This window comes from Dendrobium catenatum, unplaced genomic scaffold (genome assembly GCF_001605985.2).
Source record: "Dendrobium catenatum unplaced genomic scaffold, ASM160598v2 fragScaff_scaffold_695, whole genome shotgun sequence".
Lineage (NCBI taxonomy): Eukaryota > Viridiplantae > Streptophyta > Magnoliopsida > Asparagales > Orchidaceae > Dendrobium > Dendrobium catenatum.
This window is the reverse complement of record NW_021319157.1, coordinates 1,653-17,501: the sequence shown is the minus strand read 5'-3', so window position 1 is coordinate 17,501 and position 15,849 is coordinate 1,653. Positions and strand designations below refer to the sequence as shown.

Sequence of the window (15,849 nt, the reverse complement as noted above, 5' to 3'; positions counted from 1 at the left end):
ATTAACAATAGATCTATACAGTGATAGTGAATCAAAACAATATCGCTAAAGCTGTATAATATTAATTTTATTTATTTATTTATTAGATGTACAATATTAATGAATCAGTAGTAATAAACATTCTATAATGCTCTAAACAAGTAAGGCATATTGATCAAAGCGATATTTTTACGGTAATTAATATCGTTATTACTATATAATTGTCTTAGTAAACAAAGTCGTTATTCTTTGTATATCGACATAGTAATCATATATTCATAACTCTCAATTAGTGAATCACGTAAATTAATAGAGGATAACACAAACTAAAATATTTAAAGGAATGCTCGTTGGCTCACAATCATGCACATATTAGTTAGTCTCTAACCAAAATTAGTAAATAATTAGTATTTGATTGTACTCATATTGTTGCATTGTATTTACATGCATATGATCATGATTAAGTGCTACAAAAGAGGGGATATAATCTTAGTGAATAATTTCAATTAGCGAGTTATAAATGCATATGGATGAAATTATTGATGCAGTAAAATTTGCATTCAAACACATTCATTTTCATTGGAAGTTTTATAATGATATTTCATTAAATACATTAATTGCAATAAATAACCCAATGTCTACTCATGCCAAATAATTTAGCAAAAAATTAGAAAAGAAACAATTTCCATCTTTATTGTCATATTATTAATAATTTATAATTAAAATTTTTCCTAACAATAAAAGATATTTTACAACCATAAAAATTAGATGTTTTTATATTAAAAATATGAAATCACAACAAGCATACCTTGTGCACCATGTTGGTTAGTATCACTCACATCTACTATTGGCCAAATCTTGTCGCCCACCGAACCTAAACGTGCTATGCCTTTTAAAGGCGTTCCTATTTCGCCGGCCTCAATTCTATCTGATTGCTCTATACGGTAAAATAGCTGCCTGTTGTGGATCGGAAGTTTTCACTGGCCACGGCTGTTATTTCTTCTGTGAAACGACAAAAGGGGCGAGGGAGCTAGGGATTTTCTGCATTTACCGACGACCGGAAGTCTTCCTTCCAATACTCTACGCTGTTGTTAAAATTTGGAAGGATAGGAGCTTCGTCTCTCTAGTAGAGCACACTGACGCAGAGATCGGGAGAGGTTGGCTTGTGCCGGGATTTTATTCAGGATTCGGTGCTATTCTTGTCCGGATCGATGGATTTAACGCCGCCAAAAAGGTGCGCTAAGAAGGGGGAGGGTGACTGTCGGTGCATGGAGATGGTGGCGTCTGAAAAGCGCTTCTGCAAGAAGCACAGCTTGGAGATGAAGCGTCTGGATCAGAGAAAGAGGGAGAGGAAGTTCGCTGGCGAAGAAGAGGGTAGCGCCTCCTCTGGCGCCTGCACCAAGAAGATGCGAGTACTATCGGCGGAGGATGAGAAGAGGAAGATGACCGGCCGATCTAAGAGAAGGGAGGGCGAGCGAAGGGAGAAGGATGGTGCCGAAGATGACTTGGTGGAATCGACAGATACGGAATTCTTAACCAGGGGGGTAGTTAGAAAGGGGAGGAGGGAGGGGAAAGATATGTTGTTGTTCTATCAGATTAAGAAGAGGAGATCACATTTTGATGAGGGCAAGAAGGTCGTAGCAAATAGGAAAGAAGAAGAGAAGAAGAGGTCCTTTGGGGACGAGGTGAAGGAATCCGCCAGTTTGAAAGGGAATTCTTGTGCTCCAAGTCGGATTGAGAAGAGACCATGTGTTGAAAGGAAGCAAACGTCTCCACCGTCAAAGTATAACGACTGCGGAGGTAGAACAGCGAAGGCGGAGCCAACTGTGAGTTAGTTTTCTTTTTTTTCTTAGCTGTAAGTCCTTATTTTTAACCTCTATGCTTTTGGAATTTTGTAACACATGTCAATATGTCATGGGTGTTCGAATTTATTAACCAATTTACTCATGAAGAGATCTAAAAAAAGAACAACAACAAAATGGAGTGTACCCTGTTGCTTTGCTATATTAGATACAAACTTGAAGCATTTTGTGCCCAGGGGCGCATGTAGGATTTTTTATGAACGAGTGGATTAAAATAAAATTGGAATTTATTATCTTAAACTCTATTCTAGATTGTACTAGTTGCAAATCTACAAAATATTGCTTGCCAATTTGGCTATGTCTCCGGCGGCCTTTCTAAGATTTTGGCATTCATGTATTTGCAATTTCTCTCTTGATATTTTGGCTCTTTATCATTGCTATTTTTCAAATATGTTTTTTTCATAAGTCAAAATATTGCTGACAAGTTGGCAACATCTCCGGCGGCCTTTCTAAGATTTCAACATCCATGTATTTCCAATTTCTCCCTTGATATATTGGTTCCTTCTACCAATGCTATTTTTGGCAAATGTTTTAATCATAAGTCAAAAAATAAAGAGTGGTTGAAGCCTGAAGGGTGATGTGGCCACTTCATTGGACGGGTGCTCATCCCAACGGCACCATCATTACCTCCGACGTCCACCTTCTACTGCAGCTTTAGTTATTTTATTTTATTTGCTTTCTGTTATTATCAGGTAGTGGCCAACTCAGCAAGTTAGTTATTTTTGCTTCCTTTACTTAAGCACCTAGCAGATGGATGGAAGAGATAGAAAAGTTAATACAGAAATCTCATTTTCCTCCTTATCTCTCTCGGGCTTCTCTTCTCTTTCTTTCCCTCTTCCCCTGCTATTTCTCTTCCCCTGTTCTCGTTTATTGTTCTTGCAGGTTCAGCCGGTCTTCACACCAAAGGGCTAACTTAGTCACTCAATTGAACAACACATTGGGGTGGGGTGAGCCAGTGGGGTATACACCCCAAATTTTCACTCCATACTTATTTATGCCACAATCAACTTTGATATCAGTGAATTTTTTACGGTTTAACATTTACATCCATACAAAATTGTTTGCCTAATTGTGATTTTATAAAATTTACTTTTAAACATCTTTAATATTTTCTTACTAAACAGAACTTTCAACACATTTTCACCTCCAACCATCCTTAACTATAAAATTTATATTCTTATCTATGTCCATTCTTCTAGTAATAGATCTAAGATACTTAAACATATTACATTTAGGTATTACCTTATCTTCAAATAATATTGAATGATTATTGCTAGTATCATGGCCACTAAAATTACATATGATATACTTAGATATCATTCTTCTATTCTAAGGCCTTTATTTTTCAAAACATTTACTCTATCTTTCTAATTTTTAATTGATTTTAGTTGATGTTTCACCAATTAGAATCATATTATATGTAAAAACATACACAAAGTATTGTTTATAGGCATAATTTTATATTTTCAATATATTTTTTGAAGGCTTTGAACAAAGGCACTTTTTCGTAGGAACACATGTTGCAAAACACCAAAATATATGGTCTTGAAAATGACGTCAAGGGAAAAGACTAATTATTTTTTTTGATGCTATGAAGTTCTTGGGCTTCTAGAGGTCAATTTGTATGATGTCTATCGGGATGTTTGTCCACAATATTGGTTTATCCTAAAGACTACTCTAAACAATCTAAAGAATCCAAGTTTACATTTGCATTGCTTCTCAATGTTTTTTTTTTTCCTCTTGTAAACCTCTCTTTTTGAACTGTGAGTGTTGTTTATTTTTGTTTGTTCTTTGTTTTTTGGATTTGTTGAGCCATCCTCCTCATTTCTACAAATTTTTAATGCATTGTGTTATCCCATCATCTTAAATATTGTACTTTTTTAAAAACATATCTCTTAGACATCAAATCCTAGGTAGGGATTTGGAGTGATGCACTTGTGTATAAGCTAATGTTACTTCGGATTGAAAGGAGTGATTGCACTCCACTCGAGTGTTGCAGTGGTGGGATTATTGGAATTCTTAAGGCAGGAGTATAGAAACTTGGACGTGAGAAAATGTTGTGTAGATCCAAGTAAAAGCTCACTTTAGATTGCCTGCACTTTCTTTACATCACCTTTTGAATAGTTTATGCTTGTGCACTTGTCTAAATTAATTGTGTTTAATTGCATGGGTGATCGGAAGAGTTTGTAGAAAAGTGCTCCAATTCACCCTTTTTTGTGGCGCTATAACTAAACACAATTTAGTTTTCTTCCCTTCTATATTGATTCCGGAATTGTTTGTATTTAGAGATATTTCATTCGATGCATCTTGTATAAATACTAAATAATAGGTAATCCACCTGTAAATTGGTTGTTATTTGCATGCTAATTAATTTCTTTGACTTGTTAATGCAACTGGCATTAGATGTTGATGCCGTCTGCATTACTACGGCAAGGGTTGTTCTGATTATTTATTAGGTTGTGGAATGGTGTGGTAGAATGTGTAATAACTTTGCTCTTGCATTCTGACCATTTTGGAGAAAAAAACTTGTTCTTGCTAGCTTTCTTCTTTTTTATTTTGCTTATTTCATTTATAGCATTTCGTGTTGAAATCTTTAAGATAAATCCCTAGTTCGAACAACTTTGATTGCTTAATTAGTTTGCATCAACTATCTTTGATTTGCTGCATGCTCTTTCTAATTTCTTAAATATGCCATCGTATCAGTCAGCTTTTATTCATGTTATGTCCAACAAGAAATTTTCTTTTCAGGATAGTGCCTCCCAGGGCATGGGGAAGAAGCGTTTGCTGTGCCACCAGTGTCTGCATAGCTATGAGAAAGATGTTGTTATTTGCTCAAATTGTAAGATCAAGCGATATTGCCATTCCTGTGTGGCCAAATGGTAAATATAAAACAAAGTCTTATATCTTAGTTTTTGATGGTAGTAACATCAGAATCAACAACATGCAGCTTGCTTTAGATCTATGCGAATAGCATCACTTTCATTTTGATTTATTTATTGTAGTTATATTTATTACTTTATTAAATAAATTATCCCTTATAATTATAGAATTAAATTTCTCATAGGAATCTAATCTTCACAAAACAAAGACAGTAATAACGAAGAGAAAACACAACAAATATTAGCGAAAAAGTTTTTTATATTGGCACAAAAAACCTTAGGCGCCGCTAGGAACAACTAAAAAAAAAAAAAAAACAGCAAACACACAAATCACATAATGAATTAAACAACCTAATTATCCCTATATAAGCCTCTCTAATTCCCTCCCAAATCTCAATTCAAAATAGTCCTCTTTCCTTAAATAAATCTTCCCTAATTCCATACTAAATCTCAATTCAAATCGACCCCTTTGCTTAAATAAATATTTCCTAATTATCTCCCAAATTTGAATTCAAACCAGCCTCCCTTTCAACTTTCCAAATTCCCCCTCAATTTTGGTTTCCTATAATAAGTAATTAAAGGTGGATTTGTTCCCCTTTGGATCCTCCTTTCCTTGCCCGCAGTCCTTGCTAGTGGGGCCTCCCCTCCCAAAGAGCCACATTGTCCTTAAAGTGTAACGAAGGAAATTGTTGTTGAATTATGTAGTACGATTCCCATGCTATTTTATAGTTGGGCAGATCCTTCCACTCGATCAACACTTCTCTAGCTCCTCTTGCTGTCGAATAAACTCCTTTCACTTCCCTTGGCTCCAGGATTACCTCCATTTATTCTATCAAGTCATCGACACATTGATGGACTATGGTCGCCATTAACTTTCCTCAGCTGGGACACATGGAAATACGACAATATGGTGGAAGTAGGGTGTAGCTTTGAACAATTCGTCACAACACTAATCATCTCCACCACCTCATAAGGCCTATAATACAGTGGAAATAACTTTTCATTTCTTCTTCGAGCTGTGGTCTTCTGTTTGTAAGGTTAAATCTTCAAATACACTTTATCACCAACCTTGAAATGCATGGTGAAAGACTTCAATCTATCCTTTATAGTTGCCCTTAAAACTCCACTACTGTTGCCCCCATGACTTCCCCTAGGAATAGCACCTCCAGAAGAACTTTGGCTTTCAGCAGAAAGAGACTGCAAAATCTTTGCACAAGCTACCCATTTGTATTGATTTGTATTTTGCTGCATAATTCTTCTGTGGCTCTGATCCCAATCATCACCCAGTAAATCCTTTGCCTCTGATCTTCGAACATATCTAACAATGTAGTAGATGTTATTCATAATGAATAGATAAGTCAACATAGGATCCTTATATTGCTGAGCTTTACAGTTCTATTTACTTTGAAGAGCTTGCATAATTCAAATAGTTGCCAGTTGGGGAGTTGAATCTTTTCCCACCTTTTTAAACTCCTAAAAATCTGCTTCAAAGTTGATTGATGGTCAAATAAAAATTTCACATAGTTTATCACATAGCTAGTCAGAGGGTGCACAGTTCCATCTATCACACCAGTTTTTGTTGCATATTCTTCCACTACTTTCTGAAAATCACCAAAAGTTTCTTGAGCAGTCTGGGCTAAGCACCTTGAAAGATTATGAGCAGGGAGCAGCATCCCTCCCTTATTTCAGAACAAGTTTTTCCTTCAAATATCATTTCAATCTCAAAATGAAGCTCGCACATTGTTTAATACATGTCTAGAAGCACAAACAACTTCTCTGGTGACATCTTGGTTTTAGCTATAGCATCCCCAAAATTAAAAAGCATCAACACATTGTTTGCTGTTACTTCAACAAACATCGATCCTTAAGAACATTGATACTAATAACAATTTGATTGCAAATTTTTCTTTCTATAGCAAATAGCAGTTTCACAACAATCCTCATATAGTGAATCCAATTTCTAAGTTTGGACTCTAGAATCTCCCTTGGCATCTTCTGTACATCCTTTTTGCTGAGCTTTTCCACTCCTTCACACTGAATTGCCCTTACCATGGTTTTAAGAGAAACCCTGGGTTTTGACAGACTAGGATCCCCCCGATCCTCAACTTACTCCCTCCCACCATGAATTTCATAGTCAATGCCTTCTAGTTCACCTTGGTCTTCCCTAGGGTCTGCAACTACTCACACCTAAAAGTACATCTGTGCTCCCTAACTTCAAGGAAAGGAAATCCTCCCCACCCAGATCTTCTGCAGTGTCACCATCAACCTAAGCAGATACCTCTACTCTTCTTCACCTTCCTCGTTCCCATCATCACCCTAAAACAACCCATGTCAATCAGCTTCATCCCCAAACGGTCTACCACCTGGTTGGAGATGAAATTGTGGGTTGCCCCATTGCCCACTAAAACTATCACAAAATTTTCTTTTATTTGTACCCTCACCTTCATGGTGTGATTTGAGGTAAAACCCACTAATGAGTTTAGGGAGACCTCCGAAACATCTAGGTGAAAATGCTCCTCCTCCTTTAGAGTCTCCTCCTCATCATAGACTATAAGTACCTGCAGCGAACGGTCCTTGCAGCAATGGCCCGGTGCAAACTTCTTATCACATGGGAAATACAATCCTCTAGCCTGCTTCTCTTGAACCTTTGTCTTAGTTAACCGCTTGAAATTTCCCTTGTCTTGTGCTCCCAATCCCCTATCCTTGGGTACTTCTCTTTGAATGGGCACATGTCATACCTTTGCTGCCAAAAAACTAGTCGTCATCCGGTGAGAAGCCCCCGGATTGCTGCCTTGTTGTTTCTCTCAAGTGAGTTTTTGCCCTCCACCATCTGGGCTAGCTCTATAGCCACTCCTAGCTCTCGTGGCCTCAATAACCAGACAACAGCTTTGATCTCTGGCTTGAGTCCAACCCCTTCATGAAATTCCTCTCCAACATTGTCTTAGATAGCCTCCCCAATCGGCTAGAAAGATATTCAAATCTCTCCCGATAATCCATCACTGCCCCTTTCTGAACCAGATCAAAGAACTGTTCGTAGAAGTCTCCTTTCTCCTTCCCGATTGGTTCAGAAAAATTCTAATAAACTATCTTTGAACTCCCTCCACGATCGGATTGGATATCTCATGTCTCTTCACTAATGCCAAGATAATTAGGGCCCCTTAATTGGCCCCGAACTTATGTAGGGTGAATGCTTCTAGAGCTAATGCAATTAAATTTTAATTAAGTTAATTTTTAATGTAATGCATGCTAGTTGAAAAGGCCAAATCATATATGCTTGAGATTTTAAAAACATGCTTATATAAAAATAATTTTTAGAAAAGACTAAGCCTCCCGAGGTCCGGCAGTTCATCCTCATAGGCCAGATTATCCGGACTCTACCCGCAGGTGGGGAGGTGTCTTATTAGGAGGGAGAGAGATTACAAAAATATGCATGCGATCCCGGATGATTCCGACTATTCCCTAGGTCGTTAAGTTTCTAAGTTATTTAATTCTTAAAATTTTGAATATCATTTAAGAGTATAAAACATTTTTTATCCTAAGGAGCCTATTGCGAATCAAGCCAAGCACATGCAAGAAAAGAAACCTAGGAAAAACATGCAATTTCTAATGCGCAATCAATGTAAACGATAAATCAACTTAGAGTAAAGTAAGAAAAGAAAGTCCACGACAAGTGCCGTATAAATATAAGTCAGGGTATGTAGAAAAGTAGTGGCCAGGCTCTACCGACAATAACCTGGATTCTAATCCTATTGAATGACGCAAGTCTTAAAAGTCCAAGTTGTTTAAGGTTCGAGTTTGTTGAAGGTCTGAAAATGAAAGCTTTAATTGAAGTTTAAATATTAATGAATTGTGATTAGTTTAGTTCATTTTTAGTTTGTTGATCCATTTTAATGTTTAGGGTAGTAATCATTGAAGTTTAAGTTGCATTAGTCAATTTTAGAATATCCGGGGTCTTCCTATACGCCAGGCTAAGGGGATCCAAAAGGTCACTATTGGAAATGGGCTATATATGAGAGTTCTAGCATTTTAGTTAAATATTAGGCCTTAAGGGGAGTAATTAGGTTTTGAGTTTACTAGTTTTGGAGTTTTCTAGGCCAAGTTATTGATTTTAGAAGTTTCGGGCAATTGATGAATTATCAAAATTGTTTAATGAGGGTCATTTTAGGGATTTTGATCCAAATCAGCTCCAAACTGATTTGAAACACTCCCAAAGGTCATAAATGACCTAAAAAAATGTTCCCAAGTGTTTGAGGAAAATTTGAAATTTTAATTAATTTTTAATTATTTAATTAGGGCAAAAAGTTGAATTTTAGTTAAGGTTAAATTAAAGTTCAAATTGAGGTCCAATTAAGGGACCCTAATTATCTAAGAATAAGGGTTAAATTCTTAAGAGTTCAAGGTTTTATGGGTAATTTTTTGAGTTAAAATGAATTTATTAGAATTTTCTGAAGTTATCGGGGCCTAATTAACGCGTTAAATTAGGGTTTGTTAATTAAAGGGTTTAAATGCTCCTAAAAATTCATAGAAAATTCTGAGGGGTTTATGATGTCACTAAGTTTAAATGTTGAGGGTTTCAAGTCATTTAGAGATCTACCATAGCTCATAGAATTTTTCTAAGTTTGCTAGATGGGTTCTTAATTATTGTACTTGGGTGTCGCTACGTTATATATGTTTAAACTAAGTGCATGAAAACAGTAAACACACTGAATCTTTAGATTTAGGAGGACCTAAATTAAGTGCTCGTGCGTTCTACACATGCAAAAAAAATGATAAATCAGTTAATTAAGCACTCTTTACGATGCGATTAGTAAATGATTGAAACACAATCACCCACTAATCTTTCCCCCATGAATGCTATCAATGTGTATAATTTATGTTTAAAATTCTACAACGTGGATCTCCCAAAAAATAGGGAATTTAAAACAGGTAGTTTTAAAATAGTTTCAAAATATCGATAATCGATATATAAGCTTGAAACATAATATAATTTAAAAATAGTTCAATGCATAGGCATACATAAATATATAGGAGATTCACTAGCCACCCGAGCGAGGATTTAAAAAGGTTTGAAAAAAATTTTTAATTTCAAAATATTTAACATATTATTTAATTAAATAATATTTAAATAATATAAATAATATAATAGTAAAGAAATAAGTTTGAAAAACAAATTTAAAATATGAAAATATTTTTAAATTAAAATACATAATTTTTTGAAAATTTAGAGTTATCATGCGTTAAAATCGGATTTAAAATGAAATAATTATGAATTTTTAAAATTTAAAGTAATAAAAGCTATTTTAAAAATAATTTATAAAAATAATTATTACTTAAAAATAATTATTAAATCAAATTAAGTTTAAAGATAACATTTCTTGAATTTAGAAATAATTTTAATAAAATAATATTATAATTTGGATAAAAAATGGAATTTTAAACTTTATTAATTTTATTCACATAATTTAAGTAATTAAATTAATAAATGAAAATACTTAAAATAGGCAAAAAACAATATTAAGTTTAGAATATAATAATTAAATATGCCTCTATGATTTTAAAATATTTTAATAAGAAAAGTAATTTTTGTAATTTGAAGATAATTAATTTTTAAATTAATTAATTAATAATTAAATAGGTTTTAAGAAAATTAATTAAAAGAAATAAATTTTAAAATAGGAAACTATTTTAATAATATTTAAATTAAAATGAACTAAATTAATTAATAATGAAAAATATTTAAAAATAATTAAAAACAATAATTAATTTTTATTTAAATAATTGAAAATGCCTCTTTGATTTTTAAATATTTTAATAAGAAAAGTAATTTTTTATATTTGAAAGATAATTAAAATTTTAAATTAATTAAACTTTAAAAATTAAATTGTTTATTTAAAAATTAATTAAAGAAATAGTTTTTAAAATAGGAAAAAATATTTAAATAATTTTTAACTTAAATAACTAAATTAATTTTTTTATATTTCAAAACATATTTAAAATAATAGTTATAAAATTTTTTAGAAAAAAGTTTAAATTTAAGTTCTAAGTTTTTAATTAATTACGATAATTATAAATTAATTAAAAAAATCATATTAATATAATTTCTTCAGAATAATAATAATTAAAACAAGCTTCCTGCTTTTTAAAATAAATAAACATTATTTTACAAATAAAGTAATAATTAGCGGTAATAAATAATAATTAATATGATTTAAGCTATACCAATAATAAATAAATAAAATAATATGATGAAAAATAATCATTAAAATAATAATAATGATAAAAAATTAAAATAACTGTTTTAATTTTTTATAACAACTTCAAAAATATATATTATTTTAAAATAATTTTAATTTTAAATTAAAAGAAATTAAATTATGAAAAATTTAATATATTACACATATTTGGATTTATAATTAATTTATAATGATTTTTTGAAGAAAACAAGGTTTAAAATTAATTTAAAATTTATATTAATTAAACCGGCGGCGGAAACAACGTGTGGCGGCCTCGTATTCGTCCCGCGATTTCGGGCAGTCATTGTGAATGATTGAGCCACCGCGCAATCATTGGCAATGATTGCCGCGGCACCGGATTCATCGCCGGGATCATTAACTACGTCGGACGATGCTCGCAGTCGTCTGACTGCCCGCGGTTTGAAACCAACGATCGTGATCTCGTCGGATGGTTTACGGAATAACGGGATTGAGATCCACGGTTAATCTGAACGGCGGAATGGCGGAATCGTGACTGTTGATCACGGGATCAACGGTCCTGATCTCCCCAAGCTAACAACGTGCGAAACCCGAAACCCTAAAGCGATTTTTGGAGTTTTTTCTCGATCAGGTGGACCTAACTTGATGAAATTTTAAACGTAGTGTCTATGCATGATGAGTATTCACGAGGGACCGTTTTCACGGTCTAATACGCGATATACAAAAAGTTATTTTAATCTAAGTGTTGTGGCCTAGTTCTAGGGTTTTTGGAGAATTTCACTGTTGGATCTTCAAGTTCTTTATACGGTTGAGATTGTAGATTGTCCTCGTATATTTTTCTAGTTGAAACTGCAACCAAACAAGCTCTTGATTGTCGGAAATCGGTCTTGGAACGATTTAAGCCTTAGGTCGTAGGAAACTTGTTGCCGGCAGGGTCTTGGCGGCGTGTTTCACTTGGGGAAGGAGGATGGGAGTAAGTAGAGCTCTCACACGAAAGATCTCGGGTTAAGAGACTCTAGGGAAAGAGTTATGAGCAAAAGATCCAAAATAAACCCTAATTTCTCTTATTTATAGCCTTAGGGTATTAGTGGATGGCCTAGATTGAATCAAGACTTGATTGTGAAGGATATAATGTTCAATTGGCCGTGGTTTGAGTCTAAGGATGAATAAGAATCAATTAAACACATTAAAGGGCTCTAATTCACTTATATAGGTCAATTTGACCTAAGGGTTGACTTGGGTTGACCAAGCCAAGGGTTGACTTGGTCAACTTGGTCAATCAAGTCCAAAAGATAATGGATTGAGCCCAAGGTGGATTGGGATAGGTTAGGACTTGGATTAGGCTCCATATGGCTTAATGGGTCAACCTGGGTTGACTTGGTCAACCAGGTTGACCCAGGGCTTTGGCCTAAGCTCAACAAGGTTGGTTTGACCCAATGAATCTAGGGGGAGTAAGAGATTGAGCCAAGAAGCAAAGGATTTGATTTGAAATCAAGTGGGAGAAGTTTGGGTCAATTTGGGTCAACCAGGTTGACCTAGGGCCCGGGTCTGGGCTCAACAGACTTGGCTTGGACCCACTGAATTGAATGGGAGGGGTCTTGGGGCCTGGCTTGGTCAATTTAACCAGTTTAACCCTTTGACCTAGGGATTTTGAGAAAAACAAGGTCAACAATGGGTCTTCCAAGGGAACAATTATTAGGTCAGGTGACCTGACGTTGCTCTACGTTTGGACGCTAATAACATGCCGCCACGTGGTCTTAGTCAATACCACGCGGCCCGACGACTTGACCCGGGATTGCTATATTCGCGTATTGCTAGGTATTACTTGGCAATAATTAAAAATATCGCTCTGTGAAGACCAATATCGAGAAATACCGAGCAATATCGAGTCGGTATTGCTCAGTATTGGTCTTCATAGAATGGTATTTCTCGTTATTGCCGAGCAAAATTGACCAATACTGAGCAAATACCGTGCAAATACCGAGCGATACCTAGCAACACGCGAACATGGCAATCCCGTCTTTGTTCCGGGTCGGGGTTGTCGGGCCGTGCGGTAAATAGTGAGAACACGTGGCACTATTTTGCTGACGTCCGAACGTAGAGCTACGTCAGGTGACCGGACCAAATAAAAGTTCCTTCCAAGGGCATAAATCTTTGCTTGCTGGAGCTGTTAGGGCAATCATGTTTGGTAGTAGAACTGTTCATTAACTGAGCAGCAGTGAATGTGCAATGTTGGCCCTCAGTTTATGTCTTGGAGGCTGGACAACACTTTGGTTGCTGACTAGGCTGCTTTGGATATTGCAAAGCACTTGCTGTGCTGTCTACTATTTATCTCTTTGGGATTCTATCATCTATAGTTAGTAGTTTTTAAATATAAATGCTGCTGATTTTTTTTTCTTTTCTTTCTTAATAAGTTGTGCTTTAATTCTTAATGTTTTCCTATTATAAAACTCTATAAATAGTGTCATGTTTTGGTAGTGGAGTATTCCACTTTTCTTCCTTCCTTTTTCTCTTCTACTTATTTCCTACAAGTACTAATACAAATGCAATATTGCCTCTTTGTTAAAAAATCAATTACTTGGATGTATTAGGTACCCTGAACAAACTACAGTGGATGTTGAAGTTGCTTGCCCATTCTGTCGTGGTAACTGCAACTGCAAGGCATGTTTGCGTGTATTCCTTGATTTTAAGGTAATTTAATCTCTTTTTTTTTTTTCTCTCTTATTATGCTTGGCTTGGTCTGCAATAGTTTCTTTATGTGGACCTATTGCATATGATGTAGTTTAGCCGAAAAGAACTGGATGACACATCCAGATTGCAGCATTTGCTCTATCTTTTGCATAGAGCTTTACCTATCCTCCGGCTTATAGATAAGGAGCATAAATCAGAGATTGAAGTTGAATCAAGGATTCAAGGTAAATTTGGGTTAGAAAGCTTGCAGGTTATTGATATTTATTCGTTTTATTGTATTTTTAATGATGGCTTTATAGTCTTAGTACAATTTTTCTTTTTCGTACAGCAATAAAATCAGATATGGTGGTTGTACCAAGGACTAAACTAGACAGTGGGGAACGCATATATTGGTAAGTCTGCACAACTACATTGATCATAATTTCTTCTTGAATTTCTTTTGTTTTTGACTAGAGCATGAAAATGAATTTAGAAGAACCTAGGACCAGATTACAATTATATGCTCATATCCTTTGCCATTCTATTTTTACTGCAATAGCATTTGTTTTACATTGTTGTGTGATTCTATATGATATTGTTAAACCGGTCCCTAGTGGATCGGTCCAACCGGCCCCTTCTAAGGGGGGAGAGAGAGAGAGAGAGAGAGAGAGAGAGAGAGAGAGGGGGCGACATGGGCTTTTGGGTCTTTTTGTTTTAATGATTAATTGTATGCTTTAAGTATGAGGGAGAGATTAGGGTTAGGGTCATGCTTGCTTATTGTGTTATCTTGGAGTTTCTTCTTGGCGTCTTGGGTTCTAGATTCATCTAGAGATTGGGAGAGAACAATCCTCCTCTCATATTGAGGATCAATTGTATCTTGCTTTGTTTCTTTCCATTGATTTGATTTCTATAATAAAATCTACTGTTTTTAATTGTTTTCATTGGAATTGGTGAGTTTTTCATGCTGATTTTTATCAATCTTGTTAGGGTTTACTTGAAATATTCAAGTATTTCCTATCAAATTGGTATCATAGCAAATCTTGGGACAATTGGTGGGCTGTTTTGGTGAATTTCAGCGGCTGTTCTTAGGCTGGTGAAGGAGAAAATTGCTGTTTTTGAGGGCGAAATCCAGATTTTTGAATCTACAAAAATCCGGGGATCGATAGTGGCCAAGAAAGTGGATGCACTGGAGGAGAGACTTGAAGGGGAGATGAACCAAATTAAGACCACGGTGGAGGACAAAATTTTCTCCATGGAAGAGCAAGTAGCTGACTTACGGGACATAATGAAGAAGATGTTAGAATTCCACATCTAAACGACTACTTCACCGGCAAAAGAGGTAGAAGGAAAGAATACAAATTCTGAAATTCGTAAGGAGGATGAGGTCGAGATCGTAGAGGGAGAAAGAAGAAGACCCCATCCGAAGCCTTTCCAGAGGAAGGATAGAGGAGGAAGGTATGGGGAAAACCATGGGTATGAGGGGCAGGAGCAAAGGGATGCTGAATGGGAGCGCAAAGAGGAATATTTTGGCCGTCGAGGTGTTGATTTCGAAGAAAGGAGAGGGTATTGTGAATGAGGTTTTGGGTATGAAAGGGCAAGGGACGATCGGGAGACTTGGGGAGGGCCAAGCACTTGCGAAAGGGGAGACTATGGAGGAATAAAGAGAAACAGAGAGATCAGAAGGCGAGGAAGATGAAGATGTTCATTTTTGAAGGGGAGGACGCACATGGGTGGATTTATAAGGTGGAGTGGTACTTCGTCGTCAATGGGTTGACGAAGGAGAAGTTAATAGTAGCAGGCTTATGTTTGGAGGGAAAGATGCTGTCATGGTATCAGTAGAGAGACCAGAGGAGACCCCTATGGAGCTGTAGAGAGTTCAATGATTGTTTAATATAACGTTTCTAAACCGACAAGGGAGGAGATTTCTATGAGCAATTATTTGCACTAGTGCAAGATGGATCAGTGGCAGACTATCGGAAGAGGTTCAAGCATCTGGCCAGTCGGGTGGAGAAATTTTCAAAGACAACATTGCAGGGGAACTTCCTAAAGGGGATTAAATCAGTGATCAGAGCAGCAGTGAAGGTCATGAGGTCTCGTGACTTAGGAAAGGCCATGGAGTTGGCACAGCTGGTGGAAAATCAGATGTATCATGAGAGGGGAGTCAGAAGCAGCAATTCAAGTAGCTCTTACAGGACGATGACCACTCTTTTAGCACCCAAATATCCGACAACATGAGGATTTTGTGAG

General features: G+C 35.7%; 1 protein-coding gene and 1 pseudogene across 1 annotated transcript; one reads left to right on the top strand and one right to left on the bottom strand.

Moving 5' to 3' along the window:
• Positions 1 to 916: 916 nt before the first annotated feature.
• LOC110108275 lies at positions 917 to 14,158 on the top strand. Its single transcript, XM_020838852.2, has 5 exons — positions 917 to 1,805; positions 4,590 to 4,720; positions 13,524 to 13,623; positions 13,715 to 13,847; positions 13,952 to 14,158. The coding sequence occupies exons 1-5, from the start codon at positions 1,191 to 1,193 to the stop codon at positions 14,017 to 14,019; spliced, it is 1,047 nt and encodes a 348-aa protein (XP_020694511.1). The 5' UTR covers positions 917 to 1,190; the 3' UTR covers positions 14,020 to 14,158.
• On the bottom strand, positions 4,732 to 7,850 carry LOC110108277 (annotated as a pseudogene).
• Positions 14,159 to 15,849: the final 1,691 nt, after the last annotated feature.

Coding starts and splice junctions, on each gene's coding strand:
- LOC110108275 (XM_020838852.2), top strand. CDS start 1,191: ATGGATTTAACGCCGCCAAAAAGGTGCGCTAAGAAGGGGGAGGGTGAC. Junction 4,721..13,523: donor CATTCCTGTGTGGCCAAATG/GTAAATATAAAA, acceptor TGGATGTATTAG/GTACCCTGAACAAACTACAG. Junction 13,848..13,951: donor AGTTGAATCAAGGATTCAAG/GTAAATTTGGGT, acceptor TTTTTCGTACAG/CAATAAAATCAGATATGGTG.